The following is a 22,253-nucleotide window of genomic DNA, read 5'->3' as shown; positions in this document are numbered from 1 at the left end:
GTTTTCAACATGGCAGAAACAAAGGACAAGCATCACCCATGAGGGTTTGGCACAAGGCGGTTACCAAACTGACTTCCTATGCTTCGGTGCTACATACACCCTGCCCGTTTTCTGCCTCTTTTTACTTTCCTGCTAGTTGCTTCCTTGAACATAGAGATGCATTTTATAGAGAGAAAAGAGAAAAGAAACTATGGTCCCATGTGCAGAGGGGAATTCGTGGAGGATTTTCAGCAGGAGTCAAGTGTCTGGCCTGACATTGGCCTTGAAGCAGGAGTCGGCACAGAGCCCGGGCACTCCCGTTATCGCCCCAGCGGCGGTCACCAGTTATCTCAAGTCCACACCTTGCAGCCCCAGGTGTCCCTCCATCCATCACTGGCCATTGTCTGGGATCCACTCCGCTTTCCTCCCCACCTCCTGCCCAATGGCCCCTTGTTAATAATCCAGTTTGTTCACATCCTGGAAACGATCTGATCCTGGCCCCTTTCATCCCGAACACCATCCATCCATCAACCGCTGGCTCCACAGGGCTTGGTTAGGAAAATGAGAGTGGGGGAGGGGGCCAAATACCAGATAAAACTTCTCAGTGTTATCTCTAAAGAAATAGAATGGATAAATAGATCTGTCGGACATGTATCATACCACCTGACAGCCAAGTCTATTTGTTAAAAACAGGCTAGGATGGGAGGATTTAGCTCACATTTTAAGCTGTTAATACAGGAAGGAGACATATTTTTCTTTATCTCTCCAGGGGAAAAGGAACATCGCAAGGCCACGAATAAGGGACTTTTAATTTGATTTGATAGATTTTCACTAAGGTGGAAAGGGGTAAGCTTGCTCTTCAATTTGTGCCTCCGGGATGCTATGGACTTGGCTGTCCTCTGATGTTTTATGAAGGTCACGGGATCCAGGAATCCTGCTCACAGTCTTGCTTTGAGTCACTTTCTTACAAGTTGCTACAGTCAAACGTGAAGGCCTTGCTAGTCTTGGCCTTTGGCACCAAAGGTTAAGAGGAGACTGGAGGGGTGTATCTTAGTCGTTGGGGTTCTAAGAGCCAAGAAGACATAAGAAATCCCTGACTGTCGTGGAAGTAGCTGGATGGGGCAGACAGGCAGGCTATAGGGATAGGACATGGACCATGCAGGAGGACAGTCATGCAGGGACATACATCTGATGGACTGTGTAACCATAGGAATAGCTGGGTTGACTTTCTTGGAAAGGAACCTAAGTCATGCCCCAGAAAGTGATGGGAGGAAAGAGGAGTTGTGGTCAGAGGTAGGTAGACAGGAAGACTAACCACAGAGGACTCTGCACATCATACCAGAGATGCTAGGTTCTGGAGCAATGGGTTTAAGGGTATCTGAAGAAGACAATGAGGGTACAGTGGTCTACAGGCCTTAGATCAGAGAACCTACCGTGAAAGCAGCCTTTATGATCATAGAGCAGAGAAATCCCGGAAAGGTGGAGAGGAAAGGCTCAGAGATGCAGCCCCTGCCATTCCCAGAAAGGCCAGGACCACACGTGAGGCTCGCACTCACTATCCCCAGCTTGTGAAGGACATGCGCCACCCCAGAGCTGGCAGAGCACCCGTGGGCTGCTAGTTGTGTGACTGCACTGTGGCCGGGGCTCAGTGCGCCTCTTCCCGGGACACATACCGCTTTTCTGACTTTTAGTCTTTCATGGCTCAGCTGCCTGACCGTCTTTCAGCTGCCGTCCCTGATTCCTAGACTAGACTCTATTTATGGATCCCTGGGCTTCCTCCTGGTCAGGGACCATTGCCATTTCCCGTAGGCCTCCTCTGTTAGACTCTAAGTCCTTGTACTGGTGGGTCTGTGCACCCAGGAGTGGTCTCTGCAGCAGATACCTCTGGAAGTTAGGCTAACACTTTATTTTCTTTTTTTTTCTCTTTCTTTTTAAATTTTATTTTTATTAGTAGTATTATTTTTGTTGTTAGATTAGGTTTTCTGGAGGTAAGAACCACTAGCCAAGGAGTGTGATCACTCCAGAAGCTGGAGACTGCCTGGAATAAACTGTCCCAAGTCTTACAGAGGAACATAACCCTCACAGCTTTATTTGTATGTGTGTGTATGATTGTATTGATTAATCTATTTTCTTCTTAAAGTATTAGATTATGTGGTACTGTGTTATAGAAGAACATTTTCATGTGTGTATAGGATATCAAAACCCAATATGGACAAGTTCAAGAGAACCACCATATACGGACTACCCAAGCATGCTTCAGCATTGCCAGGGTATAAATTTCTTTCAAATTTTCACAGGATATTAAGCATATTCCTCCCACATGTGCCCCCTTTTCCCCCCTCCTCTCTCATTAGTTCTCTTTGTTCCCCTAGATAATTTTATGTCTACACTTGGATTTGTTTTCTTATTTGTGTGTTCACCACATGCACACAGTGCCCACAGAAGCCAGAAGAGGGCATCAGATCCCCTGTAGCTGGAGTTGTGGGCGGTTGGTTGTGAGTCTCTTAAAGTGGATGCTGGGAACCAAATTTGGGTCCTCTGGAAGAGCAATAAATACTCCTAACAACTCCAGCCCCTCACTTCTACCTTCAAGTCATACATACAAACATGACATGATGTATCTACGTACAACCCAGGAATATAGCAGAAATCTGGCTTTTGAGACTGACTGAATTTAATTATTATGATTTTTTGCTGTTGCATCCATTTTCTTCCAATAACATCATTTCATTCTTTAGGGCTGGAAAGATCATTTTCTTTATGCATGCCTCTGTTTTTCAACACTTTGGTGGGTTCTACAATGTTGCTATTGTAATTACAACTATTGTAACCAATTAAGTTTATTTATATTAGTGACCTCCTTCAAACTTCAGGCCCTCACAATGTTAAGACAATAAACTTGTATTATTATAAAAAAATAGATTTTCTTTGAGACAGTAACTGCTCCTACCCTTAGCTGGTCTTGAGCTTGCCCCTACTTCTCCTATGCCTGCATGCTCAGTTTATATAGTCTGGTGATTTGAATAACAATGGCACCCATAGGCTCACATATTTGAACACTTAGTGCAAAAGACTTTTTGAAAGGATTGATCTAGTGGGTGTGGCCTTATTGAAGTAGGTGTGACCTGGTGGTGTAGGTGTGGCCTTTTTGGAGGAAGTGTGTCACTGAGGGTAGGCTTTGTGGTTTCAGAAGCCCAGGCCAGAGCCAGTGACTCTCTCTCTCTCTCTCTCACTCTCTCTCTCTCTCTCTCTCTCTCTCTTTCCGCTCGTTCCCCTGTAGATCCAGATGCAGAATTCTCAGCTGCCATCTGCCTGCAAGCCACTATGTTGCCTGCCGTGACAACAATGAGCTAAATCTCTGAAACGGTAAGCCAGGCCCCAATTAATGGCTTTCCTTTTCTGAGTCGCCCTGGTCACGGTGTCTCTTCCCAGCAGTAGAACACCAATGAAGACATGGAGTGCTAAGGCAAGCACTCTATTAACTGACGCCCATTCCCAGCCCTAGCCTGCCTGTTTCTGAAGTGGAAGGGTAACAGTGGAGCCTGCCTTCGGGGCAGTGGAATGCCTTTCTCTTAGCTGGTATCCCCATCTCTTCCTTGGGAAGCAAGCAGCTTCTCCGAGGCAACCCTCGTTTCGGCGTCCCTCCGAGTCCTTTTTCTCCCCCTTAAAGGCTTAGTAGCTCAGCTGAGCGTCACAGAGTGCAGACTCTTTAGATCTTCCTCACAGAGAAGAAAAGGAAGACCGCCTCTCTCTTAACACTTTCCTCTACGTCGTTACTTTACTTTTCAAAAGACATTGTCAAGTTGAAGAGTATAACCTTAAACTGTGTGTTTACACCCCATGCCCTATAAAACCTGGGGTGATCAATCTCGTGAAAGGACCTAAGGGAAATGTACTGGGAGAGGCAGGTGTTTTGAGGGCGTGAATCACTACAGTGGAAGGAGAGGCTGATGTAGTAAAAGGTCAGTCACAGCTCCCTAGTTTATCTGGTTTTGGTTTTTGTTTGTTTGGTTGGTTGGTTGGTTTTTTGAGACAAGGTTTCTCTGTGTAGCGTGCCAGGATTAAAGGCGTGGGCCACCACTGCCTGGCTTATTTTAATTCCTAAAACTGCTGGGGAAAGAGTTCTGTGTTTAGCTGGTGATCTGGCCTCACGTGTGATCCTTTGGTCTCTTCCTGCGAAGCTTCCCTCCTGCTCCCAGGCTTACTACAGTGAACCCTGACAAGGCTCCTCCCTGCTTCATCTCCTCCCCTTCCCTGAGCATCACAAGCTGTCCTGTAGAGCCCTCCAATGGCAGACAGTGTAGAGCCGGGGAGCAGAGGGAGCAAGTGCTTGAAGCAGTGCATGAAATATCTGGCCCACAGCTCTGACCCATGAGACGTCGTTTCCTTACCTGGGACCTAGACCTCACAAACAAACCTCGAGAGGGCCTTTTTAAGCCTACATAAAATAGCAGAGATCAAGCTTTCCGGCCCCTGACCCTCTGCGTGCCACACAACCCATTCCTTGTGGGCATATAATGACCTTTCCCTCTACGTGGTGGTCAGCCTTGCCTGCGCATGGAATTGCCAAGGGAACATTGAAAACTGCTGATGGCTGGCTCCTGCCCCCGGTGGTTCAGACTTAATTGGTCTGGGATGCAGCTTGTGGACATCAGGGTTTATGAAATTCCCCAGGTGATTCTTATGCGCAGCCAAGGTTGGGAGCTTCAGAATGACTGTTTAGAGCAAGATTGAAAGTCCTCGTCAATTGCCCACTCGGCCTCTTCCACTTGGCCCCCAGTCCCTCCCTAGTGTGTAGCTGCTGCTAATCACCAAATCGTGAATGTGAGCTAATTATGGATGTAAGCTAATTTTAAAGGGGGAAAAAAGCACACAACAACACGACGGAAAGCAAGAACAGAGCCTTTTTCCATTCTTTCGGGGGAAAGAACCACGTTTATTTAGGTAAGCCTCTGAAGCACATGTTTTATCAACATGGGAATAACAATCATGATGCTAATAACTCTGTGATGGCCTCCTACACCTGATTTTATTTTTGCTGTCTTTTCCACTCTCCACCCCCAGCACATACACACCTGCAAGTGCCCCCTCTCCCCCCCCCCCCCCCGCCATGGTCTTTCTCCCCTTCAAGCTTTGTCTCAGGCCGGATTTCTTTTTCACAATTCTCTTCGCCGATAGTCCATGGACACGTCCTTCCAGGTCCCGTAGAACCCGCGCTGCCTCGGCTACACACTGCGGGAAGATGCTGTCTCCCGCTTGTTCTCCTTCTGCCTTCATGTGTGAGCTACATACGTTGATGCTACCCATTCATCTCCAGCAGCCCAAGGGGCTCCTCTTTTTTCATGGGTACAGTCAGTCCTCTGTTTCTGAGGCTTCATAGCTATGAAATCTACCAACTTTGAAGAGAAGGCAAGGTTAGGCCTGGGATGTTGGCTTGGCTAGTCTTTCATCTTAACACATTTTGGAAGAGGGAACTTCGGTCGAGAAAAATGCCCCCACCAGCTTGGCCTTGTGAGCAAAGTCTGTAGCGTATTTATTAGTGATTGATGGGGGAGGGGCGGTTCATTGTAGGTATTGCCATCCCTGGGCAGGTGGTCCTGGGTGCTTTAAGAAGACAGGCTGAGCAAGGCATGAGGAGGAAGTCAGTAAGCAGCATACCTCCATGGGTCTCTGCTTCAGCCTTCCTGCCTTAACTTGCCCTCATGATGGATTGTGAGTGGGACATGTAAGATGAAATCATCCCTTTTTCCCCAAGTTGCTATTGCCCACGGTGTTTTATCACAGCAGTAGAAACCTGAACTAATGCAGCTGGCAAAGGGTTTCAGGTGCATGGGAACTGCGAGCTGGCTGGTGGGATGGGTTCTTCTCCGGAAGGGCAGGGACTTCACGGAATGACCCTTCCAAGTCCCCCCTGCAGCTCTGGGAGGTTGCCCAGTGCAGACCTCACTGTAAACTGGTCTGCTCACTCGTCCCAGTGACTGCTGCTGACTGGACCCCTGTGATCTGCAGTGCACAGCCTTAGCATCTGAAGATACTGTGCCGAATGAAACCAGCCCAGTTTCTGCCTCTGGATAGGATTGCTTCTGGGGAGAAGACAGATTAGAGGGGCAGGGGAGAGGTGGTGGGGTCTGAATGATGTTGGAGTCTCTCTAAATCCCTCCTGGAGATCCTCTACCTGGTGTGGCATGAGGAGGCTGAACTTTGAGGGGTGACTGAGTCATGAAGGCAAAGTTCTCATGACCAGGACTAGTAAAGCCCTTTAGGGAGGTCCCAGAGACTCCCTAGCCCTCCACCAGGTGAGCACACAACAAAGGGGGCATATATAAAGTGGAGCACAGCCTCCTGAGACCCTAGACCTGATGGGACCTTGATCTTGCAGCTTATGCCCCCGCCCCCAGAAACACGAGGAACAATTTCTGATGTGTCTAAACCACAGCTGGCTTATCCAGTAAGATAGAAAGGTGGCTCTGAGAAGTATGGGGGGTGACAACCCCCTGAAACAGGAAGGCAGCTTTGAAACCAGTTCATTGGTAGAGGCTGAGAATCATGAGGTTCATACAAGAAAAAGTTGTATGAGTGTATGAAGAAGATGGTCTTTGTTGGCTTGCATTCCCTTGGAACAGCAATTCGCTGTCTTCCCAGGCTGCATCCAGGGGTACTCAGCAGGCCCGGGTCTGTGTGCTCTTCCCTGGGCATGGGGCGCCTCCATTCTGGGGTTCAGGGTTGTTGCACTGTCTCCTCCTTTCCTGGGTACCGGCTCTGCATTCTGACCAGGAGCTCCAGCAGCTCCAGCGGCCATCTGCTTTGACTCCTGCAGGAAAATGTGCCAGAGGAGGAAGAGGTTAGGGCAGGAGGAGCAGCTGGCTGCGGGTGTCTGGCAGGAGGTCACCTGATAGCTCCAGAATGCTCTGCAGTCCCTCCTTGGGGAAATGCCCTGGGTAGCCAAGCAAGACCTCTATGCTTGCTGCCTCGCGGTTCATTTGAAACTCTGCACAGAGTGAGGAGAGGCCACTTGGGAGCCCATCTCATGAAATTGGAATCCACGGTTGCATGAAAGACAGATGGCAGGGCAAGGCGGGAAGCATGCTTCTCTGGGGACATGAGGCCAAGTCACTGGAGGGTGTAAGGAACTAGAACTATGGCCACTCTGCAGCTCCAAGGCAGAGAGATAGCTAGAGGTCTCTGGAGCAGATTGTTGAGGCTCTGTGTGTGAGTTTCGAAGCAAACCCATTGGAGTCTGGCAATGGGTCCTGGGATATGACAGATTGCCTGTACAAAACTTCCAAATGCTTGCAGTGAGTGTGGAATCTAGAAACCAAGCGCCCAGGGTTGCTGGCTCCACTGGCTACGTCTCTGCAAGTCCCTCTCACCCAGGAAGGCTAAGGTTTTGACTCTACAAGAAGTACAGACTAAACTAATGAGAGTTGCTCATCATTTTCTATCAGTACTTCTCTTTCCTAAATTAAATCTTCCACGAACCCCACATCTAATTCAGATGAAAGCAGAGCAATTCTGTTGAAGCAAGGGTGACTATTGGGCTCACCCTCCTCCCCTGGAGCAAGCCCTAGCCTCCCATGGCTCCTCAGATCTCACTGGAATCATCATTGGATTAGATTATCTCCAAGTCCCTTGCAGCACTGTAATTATACTCCCTGATGGGGCAGCCACAGCGGGATTCGTGGTCTTGTTTCTCCCACCTCTGTGATGCTGACCCTGATGGCAAAGGTTTGCTGGGAATACTCCCAGGGACTCTAATGGGTTTCTGTGAATGCTGACAGATTTCTCTGCCTTAGTTTTCCTTGCCAGCTTAATCTCTGTCAGTCTGAAAGTTGAGTGAGATGGCCATGAGGCCACCAGATGTCCACACCCTACTTGGAGGGGTACTGAAGCTCGCAGCAATGCTGACAGCTAGCTGAATGGGAGAGGAATGAATGCAGAAAGATTGAGACCATGGCTATAACGCCCCCCCCCCTGCCCCGTCCTCTACCCTCACCCAGATCACTGACATCTTACACCTCCCCCACAGCCCACAGTGTGGTTCAGCAGAACTGTCTGACCTTTGCCCTGCGAGAGATGTGTCTAAGTGACCCCTCTTCCCTTTATCTCTCTGCTGTGTGGACCAGGCCCTAGAAAGGGAATAATTAGAATGGCCAAGACAGAATCACAAGTGTGTCTTGAAGTCAGGCCTGACTGAAATCCACAACTGGTTAGCCCACGCTTGCTCCCCACTCCCTTAAGTGATTGTGACTGAGATGTCTCTATTCTCATTCAAAACGTTGGGAACACTATGACATGAGACGGACTCAATAGTAAACATTAAGTCAAGACCATGGGTCCTGGCATTAGTCTCCCATGGTCCAGCTCTCTGTTTCTACCTTCTCCAGTTGCATGACCTTCAGCAAGTTATCCAACCTTCCTCCTGGCCCAGGCTCCTTCAGTAAATGATACTAACAGGAGCATTTATCTTCGAAGGCTCTTGTGGGGACAATTAGGCTCACACACAGGATGTGCGGCTATGATGCTGGCTTGGAATGAAGGGTCATTATGTCTGTCAAGTGGCCCTTGGTCCCTTTGAGAAAGTTGCCTGACTGAAGGGGCTGCAACCTAGTGCATACCCTGCTGGTGAAATCAGAAGAGTCCCTGCACTCTGGAGCTGGGTTGTCTCAGGTTGGAGTATCTTTCCCCTCCCCCACCACTAATTCACCAATTCCCAAATAGTTAGACAGTGGCTTTCTCCGACTCCCAGGAGGAAACAGTGCAAGAGCCTTGAAGCTGGTAGTTAATGGTGGTAGTTTTTATTCTCTGTACCCATATTTCTCAAATTTGGACTTTCCTTCACTCTCCTGGGTCTCTCCTCTCAGAGTTCCTCCTCTGGAGAAGAGGCAGCAGTTTGAGATCTAAACTGTTCTTGAGCAGAGAAGGGGCTACCCCAAGTATGCTCTGTCCATAGCATCTGGAATGCAACAGCCTCTTCCTTCTGCTTGCTGACATGGAATCAGCTATGTGTTTTAGCTGGTTTAATCTTCAGCATGGCACGTGAGGACTATACCGATATAATTTCATTTTATAGCATTGCTTACATGAATATCACTAACACTTAATTCAAAGGTATGTTTGACCTCGGAGCTGTGCTCCTTCCTGGAGATTCTCTCCAAACGCAGGAATAATAGCCCGCCATTTATCTCATCTCAAGACAAGATCATCTAGGCTGTTACCTCTGACTAGTAAGGAAATTGCTGTTTGGGGTTCTTCCCAGCCAAGGAGAGTTGGATTATTTCCAGCTTCTGACTAGCATCTCTTCCTCATGTTGTCCTTCCCTCGCCTAAGTCAGAAGCTCAGAGACTCTTAGGTGGAGGCCTCCAAGAGGCAACCTTACCATCTCATCCGTGACTTCCTGCACGGTCACACCCTTCCCTCCATACGTGCCACGGTGGATCTGGAAGGAAGTCCTCCCGCATTGCCAGCATCTCTCTGCTGCTTTAGTCCTGAGCTTTGATTTCAATGGCCATGCAGAACACATCTCATCCCTTCCAGCATGATAGTTCCTAGGAGCCCTGTCCTTTTGAGTCTTCTCTATGCCAACAATCTCCAGTCTTCCCCACATTTCCTCTTATACCATAGTGTCCCCACTTCGCTTCAGCAACATCTGATGAAGTACGTGGAAATGAGCGGAGCTTCTGGCACATCAGACGACTCACAATTCTAGCTCGTTACTTCTGTGAACAGAACCCTTTACTCTGGGACAGATGTGTCATGCTGAGTCAGAGGCCTGCATGCTCTTTGTTTATTGTCTACATATGTCTGTTCAGCCAATGGCTCCTACCCTCCCACTCTGTGCTTCCACGTGTCGTTATGGACACACTACCTTGTGATTTCTCCATCCAGACTGCCTCTGTCCTATGTATGTGTTCTTCTATGATAGCCAAACGAAACTGATGTATGCATTGCTTTTGCCACCCGTGCACTCTGCCTTCATTCTGGGCACCATAGGAAAGCAGCTTTGTATGGCTGTTAAGCTGAAAACTTAGGTACTAATACATGCATTGATACTATTTGAGCTTGCCAGGCCTCCATAGGTCTGTAATCCCTGCTTTTTAAGAAACTGAGGTGGGAGGTCACAGGTTCAAGGTCTACCTGGACAACTTAGTGAAGTCCTGTCTCGGGATAAAAAAAGCTGGACCATAAACCACCATAGAACAGTTGCCCTGTGCCTGGGCTCCTCTCCTCAGCCAGAGAGAGAGAGAGACAGAGACAGAGACAGAGACAGAGACAGAGACAGAGAGAGATTAGACTTCAATAGATACTTAGATAGAACCAGTTGAGACCCCAAGAAAGAAGTGTTTAACCAGTGGTTTATGAAATATAAGGGATTCATGTCCAGGGTCCCCCCAACTTCATCCTAAAAGGAGAGAGTTTTACTCCTGTTGATGAATTTCTTCCATAATGCTGGTTAATGAGTTGATTTATGCCAAAGTTATACACTCCTGGACCCCATTGGCCCCAATTTTGTATCTAGTAGTAACTCCTTACATAAGTTATCTCTCTAAAAGACACATTTGACTCCCAGCTCTCAATACCTGTGAACAAAACCTTATTTGAAAATTTGGTCTTTGCTGTGAAAAATCCCATTAAGAGAAAAGCTGAGAGAGGGGGCAAGGGAGAACAATCATATGACTATGGAGGCAGAGATTGGAGTGAGGTGTCTACAAACCAGGCAACTCCAAGATTTGCTGCCAACCACTAGAAGCGATAAGAGCCATGGGGAATATCCTGCCCAGAGGCTCCGGAGGCCCTATGCCTCGTGTCTCTACCAGCAAACCTGGGCAGCAAACCTTGATAGCAGGGAGAAAATGGAAGAAGGATTAAATATAGTATGTGAACTATAAAACTCTTGGCTGTGGACTCTTAGGGTAATCAAAGAGAGGACCTAGGAAAAGAGGCTAAAATACCAAAGGTTCCTTCTGCACTGGCCCCTCAGATCCAGGCCAGGCTGAGGCAGGGTGGAGTGCATGAGTCTTACCCTCCAGCCCCATCTTCTCACAGGCAGCGCCTTGCCGACCCTGGCTGCACTGACACTTGCAGCTCGTGCCCTGGAGTATGGCCTCCCCGTTGTTGAAGCAGGGCCCACAGCGGCAGGCATTGAATTCCATCAGATACTGGTCCAAGGCCCGGCGCAGGTTCTGCCGTTTGGTCTCCAGAGGCCCCAGGTTTGTGTGCCGCAGGAGCTCGTGAATGGGCTGCATCTGCAGGTACAAGAAGAACTCAGGGATTCTCCTTTGACTCTGCCCACCTTCTCGGAGCTCAAGGACTGGCTGCGAGGCTTCTAGAAAGCCTGCTGCAGAGGCAGATCCTCACCGCCATTCTCTGGAATGGCACTAAGCATGTCATCTCAAAGATGAGGAACTGGGGACTCAGAGTGTGCGTGTGACCAGCTCACTATCACATGAGCAGTAAGTGCAAGAACCATTCTGAACATGGATCCAAATAGCGCCAAAACAGATGCTCTCTATACATCAGAGTAAGAAGAGCACCTAGCAGCTACCTTAGCCAAATCACTTCTTGCTTCCAGAACTTTAGGAAGACAGAACCAAGTAATGGGTTGGTTTCTACGTAGTCATGTGTTTTCTAATGGTTCTGTCTGTCCCCCTTTAACACAGGCATTGATTCAGGGACTTTTGTTGCCTTTGGAAGCAGATCCCTTAGTGATGCAAGCCCAATGGTTTGTGGGTGGATGAGCATCATTTCCAAGTGAGGTCACCAGCGTTTCCCTGTCTCCATTCTGTTGACTAGAATGAAGAACGTGCTGATAGGAGCATGTTGGACTGTGAGCGACAGGCTGTTAAACAGCATCACTGGACTCTGCAGGCTAGATGCCAGCAACACCCTTGTCCTGAAAACCATACCCATCTTATGCCATTACTAAATGTCCTAAGTGCAAAACTGTCTTGGGCTGAGAAGCGATAGGACCAGTAGGAAGAGGACATCATTCTCCTGCTTCCTGCTATGGGGTCTTTGTCATGTGACCCACTGTACCTCGCTTCTGCATCTGAAAAAATGGGAATTATCACCTTGCCTTCTGGTTTTCCTGTGAAGACCCAGGGAGATGACATGTGACACGGTTTTGTCACCTAGAAAAGTGAGGTGAATGCTGCTTGCTGCCTAGCTGTATGGCTGAGAGGTTCAGTTTTCCTTCTAAGCCTAGGGACATTGCCTGCTCTCCAGAATCCTCATGATACAATGTAGGAGCAAGTGTAAGAAAACAGTGTAAGAGAGAGACTAACATACAGCAACATACCAGTCTTATTAGAAATGGCATTAGCAAAAAAGCAGACCATGCTGGGGACAAGTGAGTGAGGTGTTTGCTGTGTGAGCTTGCAGACCTGAGTTAGAATCCCTAACACCTTAAAGATCTAGGCACAGCAGTCAACTCCTGTATGTAACTTCAGCACTGGGAGGCAGAGACAAGATTAGCCTGGGGACTCACTGCCAGTCATCACCAAGAGCCAAGTCTTGTGATCCTTTCTCAAAAAGTAAAATAAGAGCAACCGAGGTAGACACTTGCCATTGACCTTTGACCTCTAATACAGTTTCAAGGATGAGTGCAGCCCCCACACAACAGCGGGCAGGGAGTGTATTCTGCTCTTCCAACTGCATTGCCTCTGGTTGTCTTTAGCACTGCCCTTGCAATGCTATGTATTTGAAGAAGGTCTACAATGAAAGTTTTCTCCAGGGCTCTAGTTTTACCAGGGAGCAACCTGAGGCCCCAACAGGAGAAGCAATTTGCTCAGGTCAGATAGAGCTGCCCTGGTCAGTCAGAAGTCAAGGACAGGCACTTCACAGAACTTTGATGGGTTCCTGGAAATGTTGGCAGAATGACTCATGGCAAACAGACCTCAGTGAGTGGTCAGAGGCCATTGCAGGGACCTACAGACAGGGGAAGCAAAGGTTCCTATAATCACTAACTGAGAGATCAGGGAACTGGGCCCGTTGTGAGGATGTAAGTATGAAAAGGACTGCCCAGGGTCCTGATTAAAGAAAACTTTGGGTTCCAGTTACCTGGAAAGCCCCACCGGACAACTTCCCCTTAACCTTGAAGCAGACTCAAGTCCCTCCCCTCTTATCATGACCCTCAGGAAATGTTCTTGGGGAAAGTTGGTGTTTTTTTTTAGGAAGAGAGAGGGATAAAGAAGAAAGGATACTAGAATTTCAGAGCTTAAAATGTACTAGCAATGATCATATCCAATTTATAGATAAGCAGAGTCAGAGAGACAAGCAATGAAGCAACATAACATAAGCTAATGCATACTCAACACAATGTATATAATACAGAATAATACAATATGACCCAAGAATTCACTCAGTCTAAGTACCAGCTATGAATAAATAGTTACTGCTGATACCATTTCTACTTTGGGTTTCTAATAATTCCTAACTGGTTTGCTTAATCTGTGATCTATCCATCCATCCATCCATTATCCATCCATCCATCATCTATCTATCCATCCACACATCATCTATCCATCCATTTATCTGTCATCCATGTCATCTATCCATCCATTCCATGCATCATTATCTATCTAATCTATCTATCTCTCTATCCATCTATCATCTATCTATCTATCATCTATCTATCTTATCTATCATCTATCTATCTATCTATCTATCTAATCTACCTGTCTGTCTATCAATCTATCTCCTCTCTGTATCCCTCTCCACCCTCTTTTTAAAGCATAAAACTGGCTTTATTTCACTACTCTAAAACCTATCTGTGATTTAGTGTGCTGACATACATGTCTCAGGGAGTAGTGAAAGTTGTGAAGCCATGATGGATATTAAAGAGTTAATAGGACATGGCTGTCATTTGCTTGCTACAAGCTTTTATGCTGGTCCATTAGTTCTGGGGATCTGTTTTCTCATCTAAGATTTCCTGAGTAGCCCCTTCTTCAACTTTATAGTCTAGCATTCTTTGTTATGTAATTCACAGTGGGCTAAAAGAAAAGGAATAGACCAAGGTGACACCTGGAAGCGGGGATGAGCCATGATCCGAACCACTCTTTTCCCCACCCCAAACCCTGAGTGCTTCTCTCCAAAGAGAGTCTCAATCGTCAAATTAGGCTCTGCCCTCCCCTTGGAACTTCTGCTCAAGGTAAAACCAAGTCCACATCTTGACTGTGAAAGCTTACACCACACACCACACACACACACCACATTCTCCTGACATCTATTTTACAGTTTTTGCCCAAATCCACTAATACCTTGATGATAGCAATTTTCAGCCCCTCTGTGAATGACAGACACCTGAAAGTGGTCCCTTACTTATTGGAGAAGAAACAAAATCAAGGTTAATCCATCTGACCTTCCTTCTTCCCAGAGAATGGGTGTTAAAATGGTTTTAGGGTTAACTGTCGTGATGTCTTAGAAGTGTCTGTAGACATAATATCTCTGTGTTTAAATACATGCAGAAAATGGGCACAGATAGGGAGATAAGAATTGGGACAACAATAATACTTTTCTTAGAAGTTTGAACTCAGAACTGTTTTGGAAGGGCCGTCTTGACAGCTAGTGGAAGCCAGTTTGTAAGGAGAAGAACAAAGCCAGTTGTTTTTTTAAACTTTGTTGGCATGTCAGGCCGGAGGACTCTTAGCTGAGGGGCTTGTGTGTCCCCTGTGGGTTGTTTAGCAGGATTCCTGGTTTCTTTCTTTAAGTCCTTGTCACATTGCCTAGCACTGACCTGGCACATGGCCATTTTTCCCCTGGGCAACAAAAGCACCCTACACCATGGTTAAGAATCAGTGCTTTGTAATCTTTTTTTTTTCTTCTAGACAAGATTTCTTTGTCTAGCCTTGACTGTCCTGGAACTAGCTCTGTAGATCAGGCTAGCTTCGAACTCACAGAGATCCACCTGCCTCTGCCTCCTGAGCACTCACATTCAAGGCATGCCCCCCGCCACTGTCCAACTAAGAATCAGTGTTTTAAAGAAGGTGCTAAGGCAGAGGTGAATGAGAACTGAACACACAGTCCATGAGCCTGCCACATAGGCACTATCTGGCAACTCATTTAGTGGCTTAAGCAAGTCATTTAGTTTTTTTTCTGGACCTGATTCCTAATCTGTTCAATATTTGTTGACTGCCCCTTTAATGAAAACATGGCATTCTGAAGAACGGACTATCATTCAGCTGTTAAAAATTTACAGGGAGATGGACGCATGTGGAATCACAGTAGTAAGAGAGGTGATGCCTCCCCAAAGCCTGTTCCCTTCATATACAGATCCTAGCCATTATGTAGATCCGTGTACATGTAAACAGCTGTGGTTGCGGGTCAAACCCTCAGACAGGCAACCAAGAGAAGATAATACTCAGTGATGAGAAAGAACTCATGGGTAGTTAAAGCAATATAAAGCTAAGCTTCATCGAGTTTTCATGGTGGATGTGTGGATTCAACACTCCATGTACTGAAGTAACAAGAACCAGTCTTGCATCGCCATAGAATCTGTGATAGAAGCCACCACATGCTCTTCCTTTGAGGGAGCAACTGGGAGAATTGGTTGTTCGTTTGCATTCGGTTGACCATGAGCACAATAGGAATTAAACATGAGTAGCTACCAAATACTTTTGTCATACTGACCTACTTATAAAAAGTCATTTTTTTTTCATATTTGTCCTGGTAGAAGGAGTGCTACAACTTGAAACCTTCTGTTTAAAGCCACATCCAATCATTCTGTTATAGTGCTACTTAACATGTAAACTGTCTTGCTACTCATATAAAGGACAGTTTTTTAGTAACCTTTATAGCCTCCTAATGTACCAGATGTAATTTTTAAATTAGTTTGTGCAATAATGCAAGTTGGGGTCTCATGTCCAGCCCTGCAGAGCTTCTGGGGATTGCCTTGGTCACCTGGACCCCAAACAGACAGTAAGTTTCTGACCCCAACTGTCCTGTGGGTCTGATCTAATGCCACATCTTCCCTCCAGGCAGGTTTGGGCAAGGGCACCAGTTCAGTGTGCCGTTACATTTAATCTTGTTCTTTGATAGGCTCATAATAAGAAATATGAAATGATCTGGTCGGCTTCACTTTCATTCCTTATAGACGTAGGGTTTCTTCAACTGCGAAAAGACTTACCTCAAAATCGATAACAACAGGGTTATACTTTAATGATCTCCCCCAGGACCGGTACGTAATGATACTCCTATTTTCTGTCAAGACACTGCCCGAGTCAGAACTGCCACCTCGCACCCGAGAAATGATGTCCTCTACTGCTGAGTTCTTATTCTTTTTATCTGTCAAGAGGAAGGCAGAGTTAGCTTTTCTCTCCCAAACCAGAGGACTGGTGGTTAAGTTCTACTGATGAGATTTTTTAGTAGTGTTCATCAGCTCTCCTTAGAACTAGACCCATTCTTCTACGGGATCCAATAGCCAGCAGAATGGGGTAGACAGAAAGTGTGCATCTTCTGAGTGGAGCAGACCTGGAGAAGCCAAGCCAACCCAACCCAATGTGGACTTATCAGACTGGAAAGCTCAGTGGGTCAGGGGTTTATCCAGTACCCGTTTGTTCTTGAATTCTCTCCCCACCATCTCTCCAACTCTCTTCTTTCCCCCCTTCCTCGCTCTCTCCTCTGCTTTGTTCTTGCTCTTTCTCCCTACCAAACATTGCAGAGGCTATGGCAGATGTCACTGTCGCACTCAGTGAAGACACTGAGAAGCAAGCAGCCGGACGGGCTAGTCAGGAAGGAAAAGGAGTTGGTGACAAAGCATTTGCTAGATCAAGGAGAGAGGTCGAGAGGTCATCAGAAATGGAGCTATTTGGTTTAATACCCAAGGCGTAAATAACCTAAGCGGGGGGTTATAACTTAAGCCCATTTCGTATGCACTTTGCCTGCCTCATCATGCGCTGATTTCATGCTTCTTAGGTTCTCTGTCCCGCACCAGAAAAGATTTTGATTTGTATTTGACAGTTGAGTGACTGAGTGAATGTAAAAATCACCCACACTGATGCGTTCAAGAGATGTTGACTATCCATTCACATCCTCTCACTATTCATCGTTCCTTGAGCCTGGACGTGGGAGTCATAATCTCTTCTCATGAGGACTTTGCCTACTCCCTCTGCACCATTCCCTGATGAAATGATAACAGGTCCTACCTAAGTATCCCTTTTCACCCCATTCCTTGTTGGGGTCTTTGTCGAACCCTTGAAATCTGGGAAGGATTCTTAGACTATTGAGTATTTTTGAGATAGCTTTAGTGCAAGGAGGTGGACCCAAAGCAGACATTCTACACTGGCCATGGTTTGGGGCTACTTAGCATCTGCAGTGTGAGAGAAATGGAATCAGCTGGGAAAGACAATTGTTTACATGGATTGAGTGTCCCAAGGAAAGGCTGGCTTCTCTTCAGGGGAGACCCACTGATAAATACTTGCCAGTATTAGCAGCTCCAGATTTCTCACAGGTTTGTCCCGATAACCCTCCATCAAAGGTGAAATGGTCTCCAAACTCCAGGCCCAAGGAACCTCCGATGCAATATCCGATGTCTTTCGCGGTCACACCTACAGTAGGAAGACAGAAACCAAGTCCTCAGCCTTGGAGGGATCGAAATGACAACTGCATGGCACAGCCGGCTCAGGCTAGGGAGAGCTTCCTCTGGCTTTAGAGGCATCTTCATTTTTCTCTCCTGGACGGCCATCCAAACACCTGTAGAAACGAGGCAGCCCCGGCGCTGCCCATACGAGTTGCTCTAGACTCTCAATCTTTTTTTTTTTTTTTTTTTACCTCTTTGCCATTCTCTTCCGAGTCTCCTTGGAGCATTGGTTCCAGGGCATGCACCTCCCTCCAAGCCTGGTCTTCACCCCGCTTCACACAGGATATCCCTCAATATAAGGGCCCTCTTCCCTCCCACTTCACCCTGTCTGAACCCCACCCAAGCTCCTGTTCAAACACTTTACTTCAGGAAGTGTTTTAGGAGCACAATGCCCCTCTCTCTCATTTGTCACTGTTCTTTTTATGCAGGAGCTCGGTCTTTTTTTTTTTTCCAGAACAAATGGTTGGTAATTGAAAGAAAAAAGTGAACGTCATGACCGTATGAGGAAGGGATGGAAGAAAAGGCTCACAACTTCAATCCCAGGTCACCCTCTGTGAACTCTGCCAAGGACCCCATCCCACTGACCTCAGCTTCTCGTTTATGGAAGGCAGGGATTGCTCCCCCTTAAGTCTGTAAGAGCTGAAGTGCTCTGTGACACTCTGCCTGTCAGTTTCTGTACACCTCTGGAGCTGGATGGAGTGCCTGGAGCAAGAGACGCTCTGAGCAACCCACTTAGCACCAAGAAGAGGGCTTCTTCTGCCATTTCCACCGAAGCACTTCTCATTTTTAATGCACAACTAATTGAGGAAGATTTAGCATATTTAATTGTTTTGATTAAAAAATGCTTCAACAGTGATAAACAAAAGTGGATGGAAAGAATTCACAGCCAGAAGCCAGAGTGATTGCTTCCGTGAATGACAGAGTGCCCTGGGATTAACGACGTCATCGCCTGATGAGTGGGACTGGAAAGGGCTGGGGAGTGAGGATCTGCAGACACAGTGCCATGAAGTGCAGGAGAAGGGAATTCGAGCTTGGTTTGAGCTGTGAGACTTGACTGCACTGGCTTTGGCTTCTGAGGACCTCAAAGAGTAGAGTACCAGACAGTAAGGGGAGGGACGTGACTCAGAGACTCATAGAGTCGAGAGCTAACGAGCCTTCAGACACCCAGCCTACAGTTCTATTTATAGTTGAGATACTTATGGCTTATAAAGGTTAATTAGCTCACCTAAGGCCATGTGACTGCAGGCCCGGAAGCTGAGATTCACGGGGATCGCTGTCTGGCCCTGAAGCCTGCAGCATTTTCACTATCCCCAGTCACTGAGTCAGACTTAAGCATCCTGTTCTCTGAGAGAGAAATTGAGTAGGCACCTGCTGTGTACCATCCCGGCACATCACGTGCTGGCAATATAGCCATCTTGAGTTCAAACTCCTGTGGGCTGGATGTGAATCTGATTAGCTGAAGTCCTGTCCTTATAAGGCTAGCAGGGGCGAGGCAAGGACCAGCAGACGACAAATCTATATCAGCTCTGCAATGCGACAGAGCTGATGAGACGGACCTTAACAGAAATCGTGAGAGATGCTACAAACAGGTAGCCACATAGAGCCCGCTGGGACACCAAGGACAACAAGCTGGGTCAGGTTGAGGAGCTTAAACCTGCATCCGAATGCAGGAACAGAAACCAATATTGGAAGCAAGGACACAGATCCAGGGAGATGGATGTAAAGGGTACAGAGGCACAGTGGGAAGAACACAGTAGGTTTGGAGTTGGTGTGGAGGACCAGTGTGGTCTAGACAGGTGTCCTGATCTGTAGAACACCCTGCCAATGTTCTAGACCTGTTCCGCCCACCCAGGTTCCACAGGATGTCTTTGACTTTGGTCAAGTCAAACTAGACTTGCTTGAAGCTCTTGAATTCTGAACTCTGGGGTTCATGGCCCCACACGTGACTGTGTGGATTAAGTGTAGACTCCTAGGCCCCATTTCCTTTCATTCTGAGTCTGGATTTTTGTGAAATAAGAAATCTGCTTTAAGCAAGGGTCTTGGATGATTCTCAGGTGGTGAGTCCAGGATAAGTGGAACACTGTGGTTCCACAGAAGATGTCTGGTAGCTTACTGGAGAGCCGTGGCACATACTGGTTCAGTCAGTGCCCCTACCATGGCCTTGGATATGGGCACAGCCGTCACCCGTATCTCATTTACTCAGAGTAAGAATTAGGAAAGCCAAGAGTTAATTCCAGTTACTAATCAGGATTCAGAAATCCCTCTGGTGACTGGATTTACAGTCTGAGAGAACTGTGACTCATTTGGGGGAAGTTGTAATATTCTACCCTGGGGGCAAAATACCAACCACACAGGTACCCCCTAGGAATATGGGGATCTGAACAGATAAGGTCTAAACTTCCGGACTACTCCCAGTTTATCAGGGTGATGAAGCCAGATGAAAATGATAACCAGAAAAATAAAGATAAAATCTCAGATTCCCCTCCCAGGCTAGAAAAAAAAATCAGAATCCAATAAAAACATTTTCCTTCTGTAAACCTTACTTAACCATTAAAATTCCTGAAAGAGAACAGAGATCCTACAACTTATGACAATGGATGGCCCCTGAGGACATTATACCACACATAGGAAATGAGTCTCAGAAGGACAAGGGCTTCATGCTTTTCCTTACATGAGGTATCTAAAGTAGTGCAACCCATTGAATTAAAGGGGATCCTAACAGATGCCAGATGTGGAAAGATGGGGAAAGGGAGAGTTGCTAATCAATAAACATGAAATCTCTGTTATGAGGTCTCTTATCCAACACTCCTCCTCTAATTAATAACACAATATTATGAGCTTACAACACCAAGAGGGTGCATGTCCTCAGTGTTCTTATGGCGATAAATGCTTTTGTCGTGTGTGTGTGTGTGTGTGTGTGTGTGTGTGTGTGTGTGTGTCTGTGTCTGTGTCTGTGTCTGTGTGTGTATGTTTATGTGTATAAAGGCCCAAAATTGATGCCAAGAAATTTAGGGAGTCTTCATGGGTCTATCTTTGAGACTGGGTCTCTCAATCAAACCCAGAGCTCACTGATCTGGTGGGCTAATTAGTATTAGTTTTTGTTTTGTTGTCAACTTGACATAAGCTGGGGTCACCTAGGAAGAGAGAACTTCTTTTTTATTTTTAAAATTTATTAAGTGAATAAATAAGTAACTTTTGACACAGGGCTCACTATGTAGCCCTGGCCGTCCTGCAAGTCCCTATGTAGACTAGACTGTCCTCAGACTCAGAGAACCACCATACTCTGCCCCCAAGTGCTGAGACTAAAGGTGTGTGTCACTATGCCTGGCCCAGGAAGAGAGACCTCAACTGGGAGGATGCCTCCATCAGATTAGCCTGTAGGCAGGTCTGTAGGGTGTTTTCTTGATGAATGGTGGATGGGGGAGGGCCCAGCCTACTTTGGGTGTACCACCCAGGGAAGGTGTTCCTGGGCAGTATAAGAAAGCTCTCTGAATAAGCAATGACAAGCAAGCCAGTAAGTAGTATCCTTCCATAGACTCTGCTTTCAGTTTCTGCCTCCAGATTCCTGCCCTGACTTCCTTTCCTATGGACTAATGTGGAATTGTAAGCCAGGATGATTTTGATTATGGTCTTTATTACAGATGCAATCATTTTATGTAATAGAAAGCAAACTAAGGATAGATAGATAGATAGATAGATAGATAGATAGATAGATGATAGCTAGGTAGATGACAGATAGATAGATAGATAGATAGATAGATAGATAGATAGAAAGATGATAGCTAGGTAGATAGAAAGATGATAGCTAGGTAGATGACAGACAGACAGATAGATAGATAGATAGATAGATAGATAGATAGATAGATAGATGACAGATAGATAGATAGATAGATAGATAGATAGATAGATAGATAGATAGATATGACAAGGCCTTCATCAGGCAGGCTGTCATGGTTACTAGCATTTACTTGGGTTCTGGGGATCCTGGGGAACCTGTGCTCCGGTTCTCTTGCTTCTGCTGCAAGCACTTTAGCGGCTGAGCCACTTTCAAAGCCCTAACCTGTGGAACAGGGAATGTTTATCTGAGAGAGTAAAGATCTCTCCTTGTGTGAGTAATATCTCTATCAGACAACTTTCTCTGGGGGCACATGCTGAATGAGAGGGACCCCAGGGGATTGGAAAAGGATTGTGTGTATGAAAAGGGGAGGGTACTGGGATAAGAACTAGCATCAGATGGACGGAGACTTCCTAAAGGTGGCTTTAGGCTCCACCAGAGAGATTCATCCTGTTGATCAAAAGCCAAGCAGAGATGAACTGACTCAGAGGGCAGAGCAAGCCCACCATGAAAAGGACCAATCAGGGGCTGCCAGTCTGCCTGCCTGCCTGCCTGCCTGCCAATGGAGGTGCGGGGTCAGTAGGGAGGAGAGAAGAGTGGAAGACCAGAGGTCTCCTGAGGTGTTTTTGCACTGAAATTCTGAAATGTTAAGATCACACAAAAATGCTTCAAAAAAGCATTGGGGGCAACTTTGATAAGCACACAACGCTGCTTGGCCGCACACAAGGCATCTCTGGAATAGAGGGGACCAAGGACAGTGAGTATGGGGAGACAGGTAAAGAGACATAAAGGAGGACTCTGATGTAGTGCTGAAGGCCTGAACAGGCTTCCTTGGGGAACAAAGGAGGGTGCTAGATGCAGGTGGGA

At 46.7% G+C, this 22,253-nt stretch overlaps 1 protein-coding gene across 1 annotated transcript in view; it reads right to left on the bottom strand.

Moving 5' to 3' along the window:
• Window positions 1-5,482: 5,482 nt before the first annotated feature.
• C8a (complement C8 alpha chain) overlaps window positions 5,483-22,253 on the bottom strand; it is a 73,387-nt gene continuing 56,616 nt past the window's right edge. Inside the window, exons 9-12 of the mRNA XM_041652463.1 lie at window positions 17,394-17,519; window positions 16,100-16,257; window positions 11,000-11,222; window positions 5,483-6,790 (exon numbers count right to left, since the gene is read on the bottom strand). Of these exons, the coding sequence (XP_041508397.1) occupies window positions 6,639-6,790; window positions 11,000-11,222; window positions 16,100-16,257; window positions 17,394-17,519 (659 nt within the window). The 3' untranslated portion in view covers window positions 5,483-6,638. The remainder of the gene's footprint in view (window positions 6,791-10,999; window positions 11,223-16,099; window positions 16,258-17,393; window positions 17,520-22,253) is intronic.

This window comes from Microtus oregoni, unplaced genomic scaffold, assembly GCF_018167655.1.
Source record: "Microtus oregoni isolate MIOR12 unplaced genomic scaffold, Mior012 000005F_ref0000423, whole genome shotgun sequence".
NCBI classification, from domain to species: domain Eukaryota; kingdom Metazoa; phylum Chordata; class Mammalia; order Rodentia; family Cricetidae; genus Microtus; species Microtus oregoni.
The sequence above is the reverse complement of the archived record's forward strand: the minus strand, read 5'-3'. Positions and strand labels throughout refer to the sequence as shown.